The following is a 22,746-nucleotide window of genomic DNA, read 5'->3' on the forward strand; positions in this document are numbered from 1 at the left end:
TGCAACCCTTGGGCTCGGGGGTGGTTGGGTGTGGTAGAGTTTATGCCTTAGCTCCAAGGTTTCACAAAGGGTTAAGTATGTACACCAATCATGCATAGTCCACATTAGTATACCATCAATAGTTGTAACTTTTTGCCCATAGCGCTTGGACATATCGTGAACTTGAATGCCATCCTAAAGTATTTGAAGAACCTCTACCAATGGGCCAAGTATACATCCATGTTCTTTACTTTGTACTTCCTAGGAACTATCAATGATAGTAAGAGGTGTCCCTTCTTTATTGCTAGTCATGGTGGAAGGTTATAATTTACAATGCAAATAGGCCATGTGCTCCATGATGAACTCCATAGACCACATGGATTCACACCATCCATTGCTAGCCCTAGACGAATGTTACGAGGATCTTCCTTGAAAATAGGTCACTTCTCCTCAATGTGTCTCCATGTGAGCAAATCAACTGCTGGGATGCACATGAAATTGTCCATGGATCTAGTAGATCGATACCATGTCATTAAACTTGCTATAGATTTGCACTTGAACATATGTTTTATCCAAGGTATGATAGGGAAGTGTCTAAGAACGTTTGCAAGAACCTTCTTTCCTTGAACATCTTGCATGTATCTAAGCGCCCCACAAATTAGACATTCCTTGAGATTTGTGTATTCGTATTGGTATAGGATACAATCGTTTGGGATAAGCATGGATACAATTGTAATCCATGCCAATCGCACTTAACAATTTTCTGGCCTCCACACAAGAGCTCAGCATCTCATTATCCTCTGGTAAGATTTGGTCCTTTAATAACCTGCCAAGATGAAATAGGTATGCTTAATAAACACTGTGTACATTATACGCACAAGAAAATTACCTCATACTCATATCATACATACTTGAATAGTTCTTCCATGCTTGCATTAGACCACCCAAACATTGATTGTAAGTTCAACATAGACAAGCATGTGCATAATTTGGATATCTAAGCTCGAGAGGATAAAGTGGTAGATGAGGGGTTACACAATTCCTATTCTTCATGTGTTGTATCTCGATGTCGTGTTGTGGTATCATTCTCCTCACCATGACTCTTTGGTCTATTGCCAAGCGATTCTGTAAATGCATCCAACATCTCATCCAATTGTAGCCTCCTCTAACATGTTTTCTCGTTGTTGACGTTGTCAAGGATGGGTTCCCGAGGAGAACTGTCCTATATATTTTGGTTTGTTCAATTTCTTGTCCTGAAAATTAAATTTGGTAGTGTTCTATTAGGTGGATTTCTATGTGCTCGACATGATCATCAATATTACTAGGATCTTTGTGAGAGTGAAGACAAGACGTTCCACTGGATATATACCATACATGCATACATGGTTATTATAAATTTGTCCACACCACTACAACCACACCAATCCCCACTCCCTTGCTTACACTGGCACACACCCCTAGCCATCGCTCGACTACGCATAGACATAGTAGCGGTGGGGGTGGTTGTGGTGGTTTTTCTGGGAGTGGTGATATAGATGTAGTGTCTCCTACACTTTAGCACCCACCTATCTCCTCAGCTAGTGTTAAAACCCTAAGATCTCTCTAGATAATCAACATGCATACTTGAACTTATAGACCATGTATGATTGGAGAAACACTAGTGTTATGAGCCTCTTTTAGTGTGAGTGCCTATGTTTTGTTATTTGCTATCTATTCCATGCTTATTTCTTGATATCCAAAATTAAGCTATGTTATCTTATGTGTATGTAGAATTATGAAAAAGATGCTTCCTGTAAACAATAAGATAACCAATATAAGGGTAGGTGCTAGGAGAGTGTGACGACACTTGGCATGGATTACAAATGCATATATTCATGTGTCTCAATACCAAAGTGATTTGCAAAATATGGTGATTTCTGGAAAGGCACTAAGTCATTTTTCTATCATATCTCGTATTCAACACATGTTTCAAAGCAAGTCTATTATCGATATCATGACATGGCATACATACACACAATAAATCCATCGAAGGAATGATCAGGATCCCTGTGGATTCACCAACTTGCCAACCAACAACATAGAAGAGAAGTGGTCAGAATTCAAGGACGAGCCATGTCACATATGGCTTGGATTGGGGATGGATGGATACAATACATTTAATCTCAATCAACATCATGGAGCACATGGCCACAATGCTAGTAGTAAACTAAAATCTCCCTCCATTAAATTCAATAAAGAAAGGTCCATTATTTATGCATTAGTAGGTGTGGAGGTCTAAAAGTGTGCGATGCCATATACGAAATGGGAGTGGTGGTGAGGTATGGTGCAAGCAAAATTCAAACATGGTTGTCTTAAAATTATTGTTGTGCTAGTTTGGAGGGTTGGTTGTGCTAGTTAAATTGAATCGTTCTCTACCTTAGATACATATAAGTTCCAAGGAGATGCATCCATCCACTATTGATGCCACTGCTCAAGTAATGGTAGTGGAGGTAGTGTGTATGATTGAGGAGAACTTCCCAAGTTCTATACTCACTAGTCAACTAAATCTTTGCTTAATAGATGAATTTTATATATGTGGTTTTGTGCATTCTCGATGGATGTTCTTTCTCACATTAGAAAAAAATTGGACAAAAGAAGGGCCCTCTACGAAGAGCCATGTCATTACTTTACTAGAAAAAAGGGGGCCATGGTGAACCTTACATATCTTAGGTCAAAAGTCCCACATGTGATATACGTTAGAAAGCCCTTAAAAACTAGATTCCAAATCTACCACCTTTGAAAAAATTGAAGTTGATATGCTTAAGTTATACCTTTCCCATTAAAAGGTAGATTCCAACAATTGTGGCATCCATGTAATATTTCACAAAATCATTGGAATCTACCTTGTTACATGGATGTCAGAATCACTCGAGTCTACCTTTTAGTGGGAAAGGCATAACTTGAGCATATAAGATGCTCACATCTAATTAATGAGTATACACCTCCATTATCCTACTCCTTGTGTCATTATGCTTACCTATTTAGGTTATCATGTCATTAGCATAACCTCTCTCTCTTATTTAGTTTGTTTAATGCTAGCACAATTAAAGAAGTAAAGAAGAAGAATAAAAAGGATGAAAATGTGGATGAGAAGGATAAAAAGGAGAAGAAAATAACGAGAACTGAGACAAAGTAGTAGGAGGAGGAGACAAAGCAAGAGAAGGAGAAGCTATAGAACAAGGACAAGGAAAAGGAGGAGGAGGAGGAGAAGAAGAATGAGAAGTTGTAAAATAATGAGAAGATGTAGAACAAGGAGAAGGAAAAGAAGAGGAGGAAAAAGAGGAGAAGTTGTAAAACAAGGAGAAGGAAAAGGAGCAAAGAAGAAGATGATAATGAAAGAGAAGAAGAAGTGATGATAATGATGATGGTGATGAAATTGAAGATGAAGAAGAAGAAAACGAAAGTGAAGATCATGATAATGATGATACATTAAGATGATGAAGAGCAAAGAGACCAGAAAGACAAATTTATGAAGAAGAAGATACAACTGAGAATAAAGATGATGATTAATAAGAAGAAGACAAAGAGGAATAAGAAGAATGTGGATAAGGTGGAGGAACAGGAGTAGGCATAGGTGGAGGAGGAAGAGTATGTAGAGGTGGAGGAAAAGGAGGAGGTGATAATAAAGACAAGGAGGATGAAGAATAAGGAGAAGTAGGATATAAGATGGGAATGATGATAATGATAATGATAATGACAAGGAGGATGAATAATTAAAAGAAGGAGGAGACACAGGTGGAGGGCAAAGGAGGAGATGATGATAAAGACAAGGAGGATGAAGAATAAGAAAGAGGAGGAGAATGAAGAGACGATGATGATGATGATGAAAACAATGATAAAGATGAAGATAAATAAGAAGAAGAAGATGAAGATGAAGATGACGATAAATAAGAAGAAGATGATGATGAAGATGATGATAAATAAGAAGAAGAAGATGATGATGATGATGATGATGATGGATGAAGAAGAAGAAGAAAAAGAAGAAGATGACGATCGTGATGATTCTAGTTGAGAAGTAAATATTTCATTGAGGTGTGAACTAAAGAAGAAGATGATGATGATGATGATGATGATGATGATGATGATGATGATGATGATGATATGCTTAGAAAACCTAGATAGTGAAGGAGAATAAAGTGATAGTAGCATCAAATCCATTGTTAAACAAACAAAATAATAGATTCTAGTTGAGAAGTAGATATAATCACTTCATTGAGGTGTAAACTAAAAATTTGAGAAATGAGAGTACATTAGTTTATAACTCGAGAGATAATTAGTAGATGCTAGTTGAGGGATAAATATAATTTGAAAAGCGCAACATTAATTTATAACACATGAGAGAATTTTCATAGATATTTGTCTCTAATTCATCTCGAAGTTTCATCTTCAAGCATGAATTGCTAACTATACCATCCGTATAACCAACCACATTACACGATGTGGCTATGAAATCAATACCAGCACATCGATCACATCAATGATGGCACATGAATCGCGTCCACTCAATTATGGCCTCCATTTTAATATATCATGTCATATTCTCCAATTGCATCCACATTTAATGCACACATACCCAAAGTAAGGAGTACACTACCCTTTGGTGTTGGGATTCCCTACTCTAATTTATATGTACCCATTCCTATACACAGAGATTCTTGTCTTGAGTAGAGTGGGTGAATTGTCTCTCAAAGCCAAACCTTCCATAGACCTTAACCACCCTATCATGGAAAATTTTGTAGGGTTCACTCTTTAAAAGGCCATATAAAAAATGCATACTCAAATATTCTTGGCTTCAGTAGAGTGGGTGAATTATCTCTACTGAAAGTTAAACACTTGGGGGCTTCACTTAAAAATATGTATGTCTACTACATGCAATTATTTAGGAGGGATTTTTTAAACTAGATTTTGAGAAAAAAAAATAGAAATCTACATACATGAGGGGGTTTTAAATGGCATTTTAACAAAAAGCCCATAAGTTTATAAAGAAATCTACTTACATGAGGGGTTTTTTAATGGCATTTGAAAAAAACCCATAAGTTTATAAAGAAAAAGGTCATTTTACTAAGTTAAAATTCCTAGAAAATGGTATTTTTTTAATACCCTTTGAACACATGTTGTATATGTAGGTCTTCCCAAAAGTACGCCCCTCGAGGTTAAACCTTCCATGGACGTTAACCACCCTCATGAAAAACTTTGGAGGAGTCACTTTGTAAAAATCATGCATGCATGTATTTAAAGTACCCCTATTTCAAACCACCCTCATGGTCACTTTACAAAATCCCATGCAAAACATACCCCTATTTTTAACCACCCTCATGGTCACTCTGTAAAATCTTATACAAAACCTACATGCATGCATCTATAATTTAAAGTATTTTTAACCACTCTCTAAAAGCACATATAAACTTACATGCATTTATTTAAAGTACCCATATATATATTTTACACAATTGTTTTACCCCCTTTTGTAAGTATAAATGTTTGGATTTTAAATCTACCTCCCATATGGGTACTTCACATCCAAATTGGGATTGGATGTCGACCTGCCACAATCAGGCACATGTCATGTGCAAGAACTCCCTTAACTCCAAGTACAACCAATCCTTTGTTATTGAAGTCCCACCTTATTCCTTTCATGCAAGGACTCATCTTTTCCTCGTGTGTCCAATCATTCGTATTCCCCTTTTCCCTCTTGTTTCCAAAAACAAGCAAGATTTATGTCCTCTTCCTTCCCCTCTTCAATCTTTCTCTCTTATCTAATCTCCCCCCACTCTTGTCTGCTCGATTCCTCTCTCCTATGTAATCTCCCCCCACTCTGTAAAGTAAGCAATCAAGGTAGTATCCCCCCACTCAAGCAAGCAAGAAATGAAGCTCAATCAATAAAGCAAGGAAGCAAGCTCAATCAAGTAAGCATAAGAGCAAGCATAAAATCAAGGTAAGCATAAGAGCAAGCATAAAATCAAGGTAAGCATAAGAGCAAGCATAAAATCAAGGTAAGCACCTTTTTCAACCTAAATGGTTTTTTAGCATTAGGAGTCCTAGTCTTATTAGGGTTTTTTTTAATAAACATTACCAAGAAAATCTATTAGATGGACTCACCTCTTAGATGTTTTTAGTATTAGAAGTACTAGTCTTATTAGGATTTTTTTGAATAAACATTATCAAGAAAATCTATTAGATGGCCCTCACCTCTTGGATGTTTTTAATGTTTATGTTAGTCATCCTCTTCTTTCTCACCTTCCCCTTAAGCTTCTCTTATGCTCACAATAAGCCCTATTTATCTTTCATGCTTCTTTTTGGTAGATAAGATATAGAATTTTTAATTAGTTTTTTTTGTTTCAACTAATCATGTTACACTCATCTTTGTTATTTTTTGTAGGTTCTTCTATTTCAAGTTTTCTCAAGCCCTCTTGTGTTAAGGTAAGGCTCTGGGGGCGATGGGAATGATAATGAGTAGATAGGCCACCGTGCAATATATAGACTATTTTTTGCTCCATGATTTTTGTAATATCTTGGCCCAATTTTTTGGTTAGATTATTACTCTGATTTTTTGTAACAAAATGATGTATAGATTGTGCGTAGCACTAATTTATAACATTTTCATAAATGATGTTAGATTATGATGAAGAAGAACTTATACTTGTTAGAACATGAAGTAAACTGGGCACAATGAACAGAAGAAGAACTTCCAAGTGAAGCAACATTATAGAGCCAAGATGGAACATGAACAAACATATAGAAACAGCTGTGTCAAGATGATTTTAGGCACCCAGTTTGGGGTTACTATATAAAATTTTACTTAGCATATCCTTCTCTCATAAATCTAGTTTTCTTTGAAGTATGAGAATGCTACAATATTGCAAGTGGAGTACAGAAGCCCTAAATACACAGCTAGTGGCTAGGTCTATCCAAATGAGCATGGAAGAGGTCCCAAAACCAGCCTCCTACCTACTATTAATTCCAATTCTTGAGACAATTTTCAGATCATTTTATCAAACACCCTATCACACAAACTAAACTAGATGTGGGTTGTCCCATGGGCATGCTAATTGTTGACCCATCTAACGATGAATTTTGATAGGAACTTTTCCGTAGCAAGCTATTGGATGCCGTACTATAACGGCCTAAGTGCCACATATATAAGCTATCATGACTAGTAGTAGGACCACTAGCTAGGGTAACATCCATTTGACCTAGAATAGGGTGGATGTGATTTTTTTATAAATGAATCAAGAAACTAACCAATGGCTAATGGAACAGAGAGAGGTAGAGGAACATATTGATCATACATTCTCAGTCCAATAATACAAGCTACTTCTGGGTCCACTTATTTTATTTTATATCTTTCTTTCGATTAGCTTATCTAAATCTACAATTTGTTATAAGTTTGTATGCTATGCATGTGCATGTAGGCATGGCCGGTCTTAACTTATTTAAATTATCTTGCCGTGTTGATTAGCCACCAACAAGAAATTATCTTAACCCCTTGTATTTTCTCTCCCACCCATGATTTAAATAATATTATAGTGGACAAGTAGGTTAAGATTAGTTGGAGTTTTCCATATGGGTTGTCCCCATCCTTTGGAGGTTGATCAACATATTGGCTAGATCACCAAGGGATCTATATAAAGATTACCATATTGGAGAATGTGGGAAAACTCCAAGACTTTGGGAATTTTCTTTTTAATCTACTTTTTGGTGTGGCTTAAGCATAAAAACTCAAAAGTTGTCAGAGAATGTGTATTTTAGAACCTACTCTTTAATCTCTTTCCAATGATATGTTACATGAGGGGATTTTGACAAAAGCTTAAAAGATTTACCATGTTCCCTTTTTTACAATCTTGCAAAATGGGAATTGGGATTTTTCCAAACTCTCTAATATGGTGTTAAAGTGGAACTGGTAGGTTAAGATTGGTTTGTAGATTTCCATATGGTTTGTCCCCATCATTTGGAGGTTGATTAACATATTGGCTAGATCACCAAGGGATGTCTATAAATTCTATGCATTACCTCAACTTTTTCCATTATATGTGATGCAGTGATGTCCATTTCCTAGAGCAACATCTAGCCTCCAACACATTCTTCTATAGTCATTCAAAAGTTCATATCTCAATAACACATAGTTAAAGTCATCTCTTTATCTGAGTTATGCATTAACCTTGTGCTTGATCCTCCTTCAAATACTTATGGCATTATGTATGTTCAAATGAAAGTTGATTGTTGCCCTTATGGAGCTTAAACAAGATAGAAATATCAAAAACCTTTCACCACTTATGGATGAGATCTTGTGTGTAATATAAGTTGAGATATCAGTTTTATATCAAGACCATGAGAATCATCAAAAGGCAAGATGTTGTGATTATTGAAATACTCAGAGAGGTACTTCAACTTTGGCACCAATGATGACATGGGTGAAATCCTCACTAGCTTGCGACTTAGATTTGGTAGTGATTTAGATAAAGGATGTTTAGTACTAAGGTATTCCTCACCAACTTGCGACTTAGGTTTGGTGTATTGATTTAGATAAAGGATGATTAGTAACAAGGTATTCCTTCTCTCTTGTTTTATGGTCCATTTCTTAGGTTTGTATATAGAATAATGTGTAGTTATTGTCTTTAAAAAAGGCTCATTAATAAAGCTACATGTTTTGCATCATAGAAGGTGTTGTGACTACGGAATGCAGCCCTAAAGAATCAACATAAAGTTGTGCTTCAAGCTTACTCAAAACAAATGGAGGTCCACTATCACTTTGTACATGAAGTAATCATGGTTAGAGAGCTTGAGATAGTCTAGTATTTTGCATATGTAAGCAATGTTAAAGTACATTATAAAGGCCTTTACCTAGTCACCTCAAGAAGTTTATCATTTTCATTCTTGTCTCTAAATGAAGTGAAATTGAATTTATAATCATGCTACCTCTTGTGTTGTTTAGAAGTTTATGGCCATCTTGCTATATCAAAATGAAAACTACATCGTGATTTTAATGAAAGCACGACATTACCTCATAACCCTAGATAGAAAAGGGACACTTTGTAAAATAAAATTATAAGCAAGGGACAACAAAACCATATTCAATTAATTATGAACCTTTCCTCGCATTTTTAGTTTTTTTTGGCATATTTGAACACCATGTTTTACAAAGGATTTGGTATCAAGTGATGCAACTAAAAACTTATTTTTCATCTCTAGGCTATGGTGTTATAATTATGTAGCCAACCAACAAAGCAAAATAATGTTAATCAGAAGTAAGTTGAATTTATAATTATATAGCCAACCAACAAATCAAAATAATGCTAATTAGAAACAAGATCGATTTATTTAAAATAAAACTTAAGCAATTAGGAACACACATTTTTTCCTATCTAGAAAGGTGGACTACTACCTTGTATGTTTAGAAACAAAGGACCATGAAGTAAATAATGAGATTCTAAACATAGAATATACACTATTATCCCCTATTTAGTTACACACTGTATTTTCCCCCCATTCCACCCTTCTATAATGACCTTTTTTTAATGTGTTATTACAAGCTTAAACACCCCTTTTATTCATCTCACGTATGTCAACCTTTATCACAAACATTTTTTATGAGGACATCCCTTTTATAATGACCTTTTTTTAATGTGTTATTACAAGCTTAAATACCCCTTTTATTCATCTCACATATGTCAATATTTGTCATAAACATTTTTTACGTGGACCTTTGTGTAATATTATAGAGTTAAACACCCCTTTTGTTCATTTGATCACAGATGTTAGACTTGGTCACAAATAGTGAATATGCTACTATGCTATGAGAAGGAATTGGATAGAAGATTCCATAAAGTGGAGACATAGGGAGATTGGATGGGAGACCACCTCATTTATAGCATAGATAAACATGCACAGAAATGCCAACACTTTGTACATATGCAAAAAAATAATTAATGATTCCCTTAAACCCCTAATGGGGATGGAATTCGCATCATGTGATGGTTCCAAGAATTTTGGGTTATAATATGATCCAAACCATAATGATCAATGATTCCCTTAAACGCTAATGGATGGTGGATGTTGCCCACGTCAATGTGATGACTAAGAATTTTGGCTTATGTACAGTATGCCCAAAAGAAAAAAGTCACGTTTAAACTTGGAAAACATTTATGAAGAGGCATTATGTAATAGGGTGTCTAATTATTAAGATATAGGCCTTGGAGCCTTAGTGAACAAGGGTGTAGAAGGTGTGTGGGTGTGAATGGTCCTAAGGGAGCCACCTAACCCTAGGCCACTAGCAAGTCTATTTAAAGGCACATGCCAAAGGCATTTGAATGGAGCAAGAAGCCTAGTTGTTTTTGAGCAACTTAATAAGCAAGATATTTTCTTGTATTTTGTGAGTCTCTCTCCTCCACATAATGATCTAGCATGAGCACCACGAAATTCTAACATGGTATCTAGAGCCTTGGTTGCTTAGGTCACTTTTGTAGTGTAGAATAGGTCAACACTATTATTTTTTTTCTTTGTGGATCTGAACCTCCTACCAGTGGAGCAGCTCCAGCAACTCGTGGAGGCAACAGCTTGGGGAGCTCTCAACTAAGAACTTGAAGAGGACGTCTGGGCGCTCAGGGTCGTACTACTCATCAGACGAATTAACCTTTCTCTGCCGCATGGACCCTCAATGCTATGTCAATCACTTGGAAAACATTTGTGAAGAGGCATTATGTAATTGGTTGTCTAGTTGAAATGCTACACCGGCAAAATGACTTGAATGTCATGGACCCTCAATGCTACATAACCAATTGCTTGAATGCCATGGACCCTTAATGCACCTATTCTTTTTGTAGTCTATGTTTTGTGAACATATTTGGATAAATTATACGTCAACATTGCTTGATTGGCATTTCAAAACAATACATGTCAAGGATTACTAATCAACTTGATGAGTCCAAATGGAATTCAGCTTCCCAATATTAATTTGCAATAGCACGCTAATAGAAAATGCTTGAAAAGCTAGTAGTCTTAGCAATATGCTTAGGTATAATGTTACTATAGAATGTTCAAGATGTTTTTGTATCATCTAAGAAAAGTTTAGGTGGTATATGATTTATTGCCTTATTCCATGTGACATGCACTGTTTGTGAAGAGGCATTGTATAATAGGGTGTCTAGTTGAACTACTACACTAGCAAAATGACTTGAATGTCATGGAACCTCAATGCTACACCAATAACTTGAATGTCATGGACCCTCAATGCTACACCAATCACTTGAATGTCATGGACCCTCAATGCTACACCAATCACTTGAATGTCATGGACTCTTAATGCACACGTTTTGTAAACATATTTGGATAAATTACATGTCAACATTGCTTTATTGGCATTTAGAAACAATACATGTTGAGGATTACTAATAAACTTGATAAGTCCAACCAAAATAGTTCTTTCCCTTTTCCCAATATTAATTTGCAAAAGCAAACTAATAGAAAATGTTTGAAAAGCTAGTATTCTTTACAATGTGCTTAGGTATAATGTTTTGTAGAATGTTCAAGCTGTTTGTATCATTTAAAAATAGTTTAGATGGTATATGATTTATTGCCTTATTCCATGTGACATGCACTGTCATTGTAAGACCTTGTTGTTTAGCATGTGGGAGGTCTACATTTTACACTTTTTAGCAAATTAAAATAATTTCTTAATTCTTATGTATACTTTCTATGTTAAAGAGCCATGTGTACACAAAATTTACTATATTGTGGTGTCATAAACTCTCTCTCTCTCTCTCTCTCTCTCTCTCTCTCTCTCTCTCTCTCTCTCTCTCTCTCTCTTTTGTAATAGAAGAAATATTACCAAAATTACTTTACAAATGGCCACATGGCCACCAGGTGATGTACTAGCTTTCCCTCACTAATACTCCGCACCACAGGTGTACTCCGAACCACAGGTGTAGCTCAGAGTACCCTCATCCAATATATAGTGGTGTCATTCTCCACCAAATGAGCTGACTGCAAGGAAGAGACTTGTTAGTAGCCCTTTTATGCGACCTATGTCATTCTCTCTCTCTCTCTCTCTCTCTCTCTCTCTCTCTCTCTCTCTCTCTCTCTCTCTCTCTCACACACACACACACACACAGAGATAATAACACACATTGCATTCTATCATATTTTAAAAAGTAGTGGTCATTCACTACCTACGCTACAAAAGAATCAAAGAAATATTGCCCTTTTGTATGGACATGTCCCTCTCAAGGATATAAATAAGCAAGGTGTATTGATACAGTGAGATATGGGGGTTAAAGTCCTAGTATATTACATACGCAAGCATAAGGAGAAGGGTGAAGGTGTATTATGATATTACGGAGTACATTATCTAGCTTGGAGTGTATTTACTCTCTCTCTCTCTCTCTCTCTCTCTCTCTCTCTCTCTCTCTCTCTATATATATATATATATATATATATATATATATATAGCTCTCTCTTGCTCTCTCTCTCTCTCTCTCTCTCTCTCTCTCTCTCTCGCGCTCTCTCTCTGCGAGAGAGATCTCGCTCTCGCTCTCTCGCTCTCTCTCTCTCTATATATATATATATATAGAGAGAGAGAGAGAGAGAGAGAGCGAGAGAGCGAGAGCGAGATCTCTCTCGCTCTCTCTCTCTCTGAGAGAGAGAGAGAGCGAGAGAGAGAGAGAGAGAGAGCTATATATATATAGAGAGAGAGCGAGAGAGAGAGAGAGAGAGAGAGAGAGAGAGAGAGATCTCTCTCTCTTGCTCTCTCTCTCTCTCTCTATGTATATATATATATATATATACTTATAGAGCTATATATATATATAGCTCTATAAATATATATATATATATATATATACATAGAGAGAGAGAGAGAGAGCTATATAGCTCTCTCTCTCTCTATGTATATATATATATATATATATATACATATAGAGCTATATATATATATATATAGCTCTATATGTATATATAGCTATATAGCTCTCTCTCTCTCTCTCTCTCTATGTATATATATATATATATACATATAGAGCTATATATATATATAGCTCTATATGTATATATATATATATATATATATATAGAGAGAGAGAGAGAGAGCTATATATATACATAGTTCTCTCTCTCTCTCTCTCTATATATATATATAGAGAGAGAGAAAGAGAGAGAGAGAGAGAGAGAAAATGAAATAATGTAGAGAGGGAGAGAGAGAGAGAGAGAGAATGTTGATGAGTTGCTCTCTATGTCTCTCTCCCCCCTAATTCTTGGGATAGTCCCTAGTAAAACCAAAGTTCTCTCTATATGTGTGTGTGTGTGTGTGAGAGAGAGAGAGAGAATTCTTGGAATAGTCCCTACTAAATGCAAATTTCCCCCCCAATTCTTGGGATAGTCCCTAATAAAAGCAAATGAGGCCTTGTCTCTATGGGCGTTCTTTCTCTCTCTCTCTCTCTCTTCACATTATATCATTTCGTGGTAACTGAGAGAGTAAATGAAGTGAGGCTTCAAGTTGAACTCCCAAGGATTCCGTGCAAGCCCTTATGACGACGTTGTTTTCCTACACTCCCCCTTCCCCCCTACCTCTATAATTATAATCACACAAAAAAAACTACCTCTCTGTTGGCAGGCTACAGCAACAACTACTAGTAGTAGCAGCAGCAGCAGCAGCGGCAGCGGTGGCGCTTTGCTGCGCAAACTGAATCTTCTCTCCTTCGCCATGGCGCTTCGACTGCCTCTAATTGCAAACAATGCAACCTGCATTAACACTAACCCTAGCCCAAAACCTTGTATATCCTGATCACCCACCATAACCTTACCTCTTCAACTCCAATTCTCCCTTCCCATTCGCAGGGCTTTCTACAATTCTGTATCAACCCCGCTAACCCTAGCCAAAAGCCTTGCATTAATCGTACCTTCTGCTTCTTGCCTGCTGCGTCATTAGGGTTTCTCTCACTGTTTAGCCAGTACTCTTTCAACGTCTAATTCCTCCTTGTGCTTCAGGGTATTGTATTATTACCAGGTGCTAACTAATTATTCTGTCACATTATCGTCATATGGTCTAATTTATGAGTTTACCTTGGGTCTAATTTATCGTAATATGGTCTAATTTCTGACCTAATTTATCGTAATATGGTTTCCTCGCATAATTACACCCACAAATTAGGTTCTCTCTTATTACATTCGGTGTTTGATGGCATAACATATCAGGATATAATGTAATTAGGGCATCCGTTAATTACAGTAGGGTTTGCTAATAAGATATACATGATTTATCATGTAATTAGGGCACCCGCTAATTACACTAGGGATCTTCTTATATGATATACTACTACTTAATTTGTTAGTGTATTAGGTTCTCACTATCTCTAGTTATTGCATTAGGTCTTGTTCCTATGATACGATCATATCAATAAGGGTGTTGTGTCATATGATCTTCGTTAATCTCTACATAAGAGGTGCAAATAAGTCTGCTAATTGATCTGTTAATCTCTACATAAGAGGTGCAAATAAGGCTGCTAATTGATCTGTAATTAGCTTAATTGAAATCGAAATGGGCCGCCACACTTCCTGCCAAAAGCAAAAGGTTAGGAAGGGCCTGTGGTCCCCTGAAGAGGATGAGCGGCTGATCAACTTCATCTCAAAATATGGGCATGGTTGCTGGAGCTCTTTACCCAAACAAGCTGGTAGTGATTATGCTAATCTCTTCTTAATCTTCCAACTCTCCCCTAATCCAGATGGTTGATTGCATTCCATTACGGCCTAATGATCACCCTCTTGTAGGCATCTTTACATGTATTAAAGTAGATCTAGGGTTATCATGCAAACTACCTGCAATCAGGTCGTTAATGATTACCCTTTTATAATACACACTTTGCGTCTATTAATCTAGTATGTTTGCTTTAATAACAGTTACTTAGCCGTATTAATTTCCCGCTAAACAGTGCTGCATGTACCAATCTAACTCTCTTCGTATGCAAATTTCGATTAATTAGCTCTTATTACACAGATATTGATTAATTACATCCATTACTAACACTCATTAACCACCGTGTAAACATCGTTGGCTTCTATGAATCTAGCTCTTCCCAATGCGGTTAATGTTTAAATTAAAGGTCGTTTAGGCCTATGATCACCCTCTAAACATCATTTTTTAATGCAAATCAAATTAGTTAATTGCATGTGATTTAGATCTACTGATCACTTTGCATGCAGTGATCTAGATCTCTTGTTCGATTCTTTGATGCAAATCAAACTGTTAATTGCATATGATTTAGATCTACTGATCGCTTTGCATGCAGTGATCTACTTCTCTTCGTCTATATTGCAAGTAATTGATGAAATACCACTTAGGCCTATCGATCACTCTCTAAATCATTGCCTGTACTAATCTAGCTCATATAATTATCTATTAGTCGTTCATTTGTCATGTACACAGCATTGCATTTAGTACTAATTAAATTACGCAAAATGATTAACTACATGTCATTTAGGTACTCTGATGATCATCACATTTGCATTTTTTGATCTAGCTTTGTTCTTCTTGATACGCAAATTAAGAATAATTACATGTCACTAATTGGGCGTAGTGATCCCCCTTGCATGTATTACCTAGCTTTTAATCGTGTTTGTGTAATTTGCAGGCCTCCAACGTTGTGGTAAGAGCTGCCGATTAAGGTGGATTAATTATCTGCGGCCTGATTTAAAGCGAGGCATGTTCTCGCAAAACGAAGATAAGCTCATCATTGATCTTCACAGCATCTTGGGTAATAGGTAGTTAAACTAATTATTATCACTAAACTCTTTGGCATTTCATATTAATCCATGTCCTAATCGTGTGATGAATATAGTTATGATAGTTAATTACTGCAGGTGGTCGCAAATCGCATCACATCTACCAGGCCGTACGGACAATGAGATTAAGAATTACTGGAATTCTTGCATTAAGAAGCGGCTTAAGCAAGCTGGGCTTGATCCCAACACCCACAAGCCACTAGACATCAACGAGATTAAGAACACACAATTAGTGGATAAGCTTATCAGTACTGCTCCTAATTTTGGTATTAATCCAAAGCTCGACTTCTTCTCCGATCAGCTTAACTCAAGCCCACAATTAACATCCAACTTAATTAAGTTAAATGTTGATCTCAAGCAATCTAATCCAATGATACAAAACCCCCTCTTTCAAGTAGAAGACATGCAACGACAATTTTCTCCAGGCAAGTAATTAGCAGTGATTAAGGTTGTTTTAATTTTCCTAATTAATGATTTTAGGGATTGTTTTGCAAGTTTACATGTGAGTGGGTTTAGAGACTGTTTTGTAATAATTGCTAGTTAATCAATTAATCCCTGTGATCGTCCTCATATTCTCATTACTGGTTTATAGACAAGTCAATTATTCTTGCAGATTAGTGGGTTTAGAGACAGTTTGATTATCCTTGCTAACTAATCGTTTGATTGATTCTTGTGATTATTCTAATTTAGTCCTGAATTTTGGTCTTTACTGGTTCATTAGGGCTTGGGTAGTTTAGAGATTATTTTTACATTTAGTTGTGTGATTGCTTTTAATTATTCTTGCATAATAGTGGATTTGGAAACTATTTGATTACCTTTTCTGATTAACCAATGCTTTTAATTCTTTTGATTATTTTAATTTGTTGCTGATTACTTATGGATTGGTTTTAGATACTATTTAATTATCCTTGCTAATTAACCGCACTTAAGTTCAGAAATTTTAAACTTAGGTTAACATACCAACTACTGAAATATTTGTTTGACATAGTTCCTTCCTCTTGCTAATTAATAATCATATTAATAAATGATTATTGCTTGAGAATACTCTGATTTTTTTTCGTTTTTTTTTAATAAATTAGGGCTTGCTCGAGAACAATTTACTACAGAGAACAATGCTGTCTTCAATCCATTTCTGGATAAAAGCAGCAATTATTATGATGATCAAAGCCCATTGCCCTCACCAATTGTGGCAAAAACCTCCTCCAATTTCTCATCTAACCTTAATTCACTGGCGACAACGCTAAGGTCTCCATTAAAGCTTTCATCGCTTCATAATCCACAGATTGAAACGAGGATTAGTAGCTGTATTAAGCCTGAATTGTGCTACTTAGCCAGCGTAATCAGCTCAACCGGGATCAGCAACAGACCAGAATCGACGGCGGCGGATACCGACGATATAAACATGGATAATTATGCCCGAGATTCAAATGAGAGTGAGGTAATTGTATGCACTAATGGTGGGAGTAATGCTGGTTTATGTCATAATTATGGTCAGCTACAGGAGGAGACGCTTAGCACGATGCCAGTATGGAACGAGGCAGCTCTGGAACCCCTTAATCCCTTGGTTGGTGAAGGATTAGCAGACTCTAAGCTTCACGATTATCATCTTGATGATCATCTCAATGGAGAAGGCAGTGAAGTTAATTATGAAAAACTCTGCAGATATCCTTCCAATAACATGGCCAATACCTTCCCGGACCATCGTCAGTGCATCGCGGCAATTTTGGATCAAATGTGAGCTTAATATTACACTAATATTCAAGCTCACATTGCTGCAGCTGTTTAAAACCAAACTGTGAGCTTAATTACACTACTAATTAAGCTTAGCATTGCAGCAATTCTAGATCAAATGTGAGCTTAATGACACTACTAATTAAGCTTAGCATTGCAGCAATTCTGTATCAAATGAGACCTTGATTAAAGTTTCAAGTATACACTTTTTATGAGCTCATCTCTAGAAATAACCCAACAATTGTAGATAAAATTTGTAATAAATAAAAAAAAGACTTGTACTGATCTCGAGTTCAAGCTATTTGTCAACAAGTGCTAACTGATACTGATGTAAAAACCTTAGATGATGTTGCATGGACATTGTAAGAGCTTTGTACAAATAAAACTAGGTAATGTTTCTTTTGAGATATGAAAGAAGAGCCTCTTGGAGTACAAGCTATTTGTCAAGTGCTAATTAATATTGATGTAAAAACCTTAGATGTTGCTACATTGACATTTTAAGAACTTTGCACAATTGAAGCTAGGTGATTTAACATATGAAAAAAGAGCCTCATTATCTAAGTAAACCCCCCCTCCAAAAAAGAGAGAGCATTGAATTCATGCACTATATTTGATATTAACAAAGAATATTTATTTTATCATGGTACAATTATTGACAAAGTTTCAATTGTGATGAAAATCATAACTGAACATTAGAGAATGCAAAAGTATAATTGATAACTAATAAAAATGATTGCTATTGTATAAGGGTACAATTATTGACCAAAGCATTGATTCTACTATAATGATTGTTAAAAGATACAAATCAAATTTGGGTTTAAATTTTTCTTTCAAAGATAGGTACTAGGTTGGCAACTTGGCATGAAAAGACATTGGCCATAGACACATTGGAAAGGCTTTCCCTTTCCCTCGACATGACTGATAACACTTTTCTTTTGATTTATCAAACGACATTTTTCTTTTGATTTATCAATAACTTTTTGCTCGTGTTCCCACGTTCCTTGTCCTTAATGTTTTTATTTTAATGTTTGTATTTCAATAGTTCTATACAATCAACTTTCAAGATGTGATGCTTGAAAGTTCAAACTACTTCTAAACTCCACCCTGTCCCCAATGATTTTAATTGAGGATTTGTCATGGTACTCAAATTGCATGTTCTATATCTCACACATTGCCATAAAATCGAAAAAAGAAAGCATGAAAAGGCTATTGTCCCTACAACATGTCTTTCCTTTAATCAAAGTTAGCCCAAGATGGTGGCTTAGCTTGTCATCATCCATGTTCACTAATTATTTTAAAGGCTACTCCATGTGGATTCTATGGAGAATATGTACGGCATTCCCATGTTCATTACTTATTATTTGAGCTAGTCCATATTGATTTTTGGTGAAAAATATACTAGATCCCCATGTTCGTAATCATGTATTGTCATTTGAGCATGGTCTATATGGATCCAATTTTGAAAATGTATAATATTATCAATCTCTATTCCAAATTTGATCATCTCTTTTCTAGGCTACACTAATTGTTTTATTCTTTGTCGTTTGTTGGCAAACCACATTAGTTAATGCCATCTCTTTTCAAAACATGAACTAATAAAATTTACATTCATCTTTGAGATCCTCAAACATGGTTTTTAATGTACAAAAGGCGCACTTCATTGCATTTCCTTTGATAAGGGCCACCCTACATATGAGATGTATTCCTAAAAATAGTCTAATTTTTTTTAAAAGCAAGCAAACAAAACCTAAGGGATATAGTTTTGGCACTACATGCATATAGGATACGATATCAATCATATGTAAAGAAGTTATAATGTGGCTATGTTTAGATTAAGGGATCCATCACATGAGAAACAAATTCCACTAGATATGTGAGTAGAAACAAAAAGAAAAGTATCCAAAAGGTTATTTATTGTGTGATTCAATTTATAACCCATGGCCTATTATAGCCTTGCCTAAATGCTACTAAATCTATACCTAGGCAATGACATTGAAAATAAAGAATGTATATCAATGCGAATTTGAATGTTCAAAATGACTAGTAAACATGCAGCAGCAAGTATCATTCACCATACAGTGCACATGTTTTTAAGAAAACACTTAAAGGATCCTTTTGCATGTGGCTTTCAATCTTATGTTCAATAAAAGTATATTCTACTATTGAGCTTTTGTTCATGTCAATTTGAACTTATATGTGACATCCGTTGAATCAAGTTTATAGTAATAGCACCATAAGAGAAAAGTTGCATTTAGATGAATTTTCAAATTAGTTAGTCCTTACACATTGAATAATAATGCCTACAAAATAAGCTACCTTTGTAACCATTCCAAGAACAAGTTTAATGTACTTGTATGATAAAAGCAAATGTAATTTGACCCATGATCATGTAGCATGATTAGTAATGGGCTCCACTCTCAAGGTAGCTGTGCGCTCGGGTTTGAACTTTATTGGAAGCGATATTGTTGCCTAGCACAAATATATATATATTTTTCTTTTTAAAGAAATACATAATAAAATAGTTGAAGTTATTTTTTTATTTATTTAGCAATAGCCAATGAAGCATCTCAAAACTGAGACTTTGTTTTATAAGGCACCTTCATTACCTCCTTAGGTTCATTAACACTTATGGAAATTCTCATCAACACCACATTATATGTTTTAGGAGAATTTTCATTAACTTCGTTTGTAACTCTATATTAGGAAAAATAGGAATTTCCCAATTCCCAATCCCACATATTTTCATTAATTTTGAGAAATTTTTAATTCTCATATTTTTCTTAAAAATGATAATAACATCTACATAAACATCATGCTTGCAACATCTTTTAGAAATAAGCAATCTTTAAATTAATAAAAAAAATCATACCACAAAGAGATCTTAGAAGACACAAACAAAAATGTCTTGAAGTCCAATGCGAACTACTTCAAATATGATAAAACCTCTAAGATGAGTGGTGCCGAAAAACACCTAAAGATTTATCTTTATTACAAAAACATTTAACGGGGAAAATAGACCACATACATCATTTGCATTTTTTATTGATGCTCTAGTGGAATACATCTCTTGCATGTGTGGTGTTGAGAAACACCTTTCTACTTAAGATATAAAAGTTTGAGGTCAAGAAAGAATTACTTAGATAAAAAATAAATGTCTTATTCAAAAAAAACTCATACTCAAAAAATAGCTCCTCTCCTGCTTGTATATTTCTTGTTGTTTCAAAAGAATATAGCCCATGTCATCAAGATCAACACTTTCACTTTTATGTTGTAACCAACGAGGGTAATTCAGTGAGAATACATAGCATACGTTAGCCATATCTTTATAATTAATTGAGCTATTAATATATCCTAGAATGTTTCCATTTAGTACATCGCTAACAATATGAACTTGATCTTCTTATCATGTGACATGAGGATCCTTGGGAATTAAATATTTTTGCACTCTAAGATCATTTGCACATAATTCCATCCAATAAAAGTACCCATACTTTATTTGAATGTAATATAATAATATTTTTCAACATTCCACATCCGAATGGATGAAGAAACCAAGAATTGTTCCATCTATAAAATAGTAGTTGATTTTCGTTATAGTGAACACAATTAGTATAGTAAATAAAAGTTCGATTTAAAGAGATATTGGGTTTCCTACTTTTAGAGAGGACTCAAGGGGTGTACTTAGACCTACATACAATGTTTTCAAAGGATATTAAAAAATACCCTTTTCTACGAATTTTGACTTTATAAAATGGCCCCTTTTTCTTTATAAACTTACATGTTTTTTGTCAATGCCATTTAAAATTCCTTTATGTAAATATTTCTATAATTTTTTCTCAAAATCTTGGTTGAAATAATCGTCCTAATGATCGCACATAGTAGACTTACATGCTTTTAAGTGAACCCCTTGAGAGAGAGGATGTAAATAACATTGTCAATTTTCATGTAAACTAGTTTACTAGCCTAAGCGATCAAATAAACATCAAAGATCTTGGAAACTTTCTTCATAGACTCTAAAGCATTGGCAAAAACAATGCAAATAAAAATACACCAAAGCTTTTATTTGGTCATACAAAGCACTTGTAATTCTTTTACAATGTCAATTATAAGCTCTATGTAACAAATAATGTTCATGGAGTTGTTTGATAAATGTTCTTGTTAATGTTGCAGAGTCAAAGATCTCTCTTTACATCCCAAATCAATTGCATAACTCTTTTCTTCTTTATCCTTTAATGTACAGGTTGTAGGATTCATGGTCTCAAACGTTAACTTACACTGTGGAGTCATCAATGGAACCAGTGTCCCTATCACATGTCTTTGGGGAGAGAATCCTGGTAAAACTACAAGAATCTGAACTTGAACTAAATTATTTTCCATTGTTGAGAAAATATAAATTAAATCTTTCCCACTCTAGAATGAGAGTATGAAAATAGTTAAATTGTGAACGACCATCTGTATAGAGATTCCTCACCATACCTGTCAAATCTCTCAAATTGACCAATATTTTACACTCTTTCAAGGCATACAAACTATGTTAAAATATTATCTATTAAAGTTTTATCATTTTTTTGACCTACATGTGAAAGCTTGCAAGATGTGTGCAGTGGCTACTAGGAGGATTCAAGCATCCTTTATATCTGTGTTCAAAACATTAAATATGTGGTTATGTTACATCTCATAGCTCTTGTTTTAGGAATAAAACTTATAAGGTGTTGCAAGAAGTGCTTAGTTGTCATTTGTGTTAATTATATTCCTTGCCACATGCCATGTTCTTATTCTCTTAATCAAATATGATACTCCCACGAGGACTTGGGTTGTAGACTTCCACCTTGTCGAATAATCCAAGACTCGGGTCCTAGACTATAGCCTTGCATTGTGGTCTAGGAATTAGATTCTAGACTATGGCAGTCTAAGACTTTGGGTCCTAGTATAACATATAACTCCTAGAATAAGGGCAAAGTCTATGATTTGGCTTTGCACTGTGGTGTAGGACTTAAGTTCAAGACTAAGGATAAAGTCTATGATTTAAGTATATCCTACACTCAAGTCCTACTCAAGCCTACTCAAGTCTAATCCTAGATTTAAGTGCTATATTATGCACTCCTACATGGAAATAGATGCTAGTCTAAGACTTAATTCTGATCCTAGACTCAAGTCTTGTTAGAAAAGTTGTTGAGGATGCATGTGAGCTAGGGAGACTCAAATATTAATACACATGATGAGTAAGAA

General features: G+C 35.2%; 1 protein-coding gene across 2 annotated transcripts; it reads left to right on the top strand.

Moving 5' to 3' along the window:
• Positions 1–13,427: 13,427 nt before the first annotated feature.
• LOC147610898 (uncharacterized) lies at positions 13,428–17,934 on the top strand. Of its 2 annotated transcripts, none has more exons than XM_086785564.1 (4): positions 13,428–14,678; positions 15,636–15,765; positions 15,865–16,211; positions 16,866–17,934. In XM_086785564.1, exons 1-4 carry the CDS (start codon positions 14,546–14,548, stop codon positions 17,522–17,524), a joined length of 1,269 nt encoding a protein of 422 aa, XP_086641690.1. In that variant the 5' UTR covers positions 13,428–14,545; the 3' UTR covers positions 17,525–17,934. The 2 variants fall into 2 exon arrangements, with proteins under 2 accessions (XP_086641690.1, XP_086641691.1); XM_086785565.1 differs by lacking the exon at positions 13,428–14,678 and adding an exon at positions 14,699–15,107.
• The last annotated feature ends 4,812 nt before the right edge of the window (positions 17,935–22,746 follow it).

This window comes from Cibotium barometz, chromosome 48 (assembly GCF_041138505.1).
Source record: "Cibotium barometz isolate CiBa-2024 chromosome 48, ASM4113850v1, whole genome shotgun sequence".
Lineage (NCBI taxonomy): Eukaryota > Viridiplantae > Streptophyta > Polypodiopsida > Cyatheales > Cibotiaceae > Cibotium > Cibotium barometz.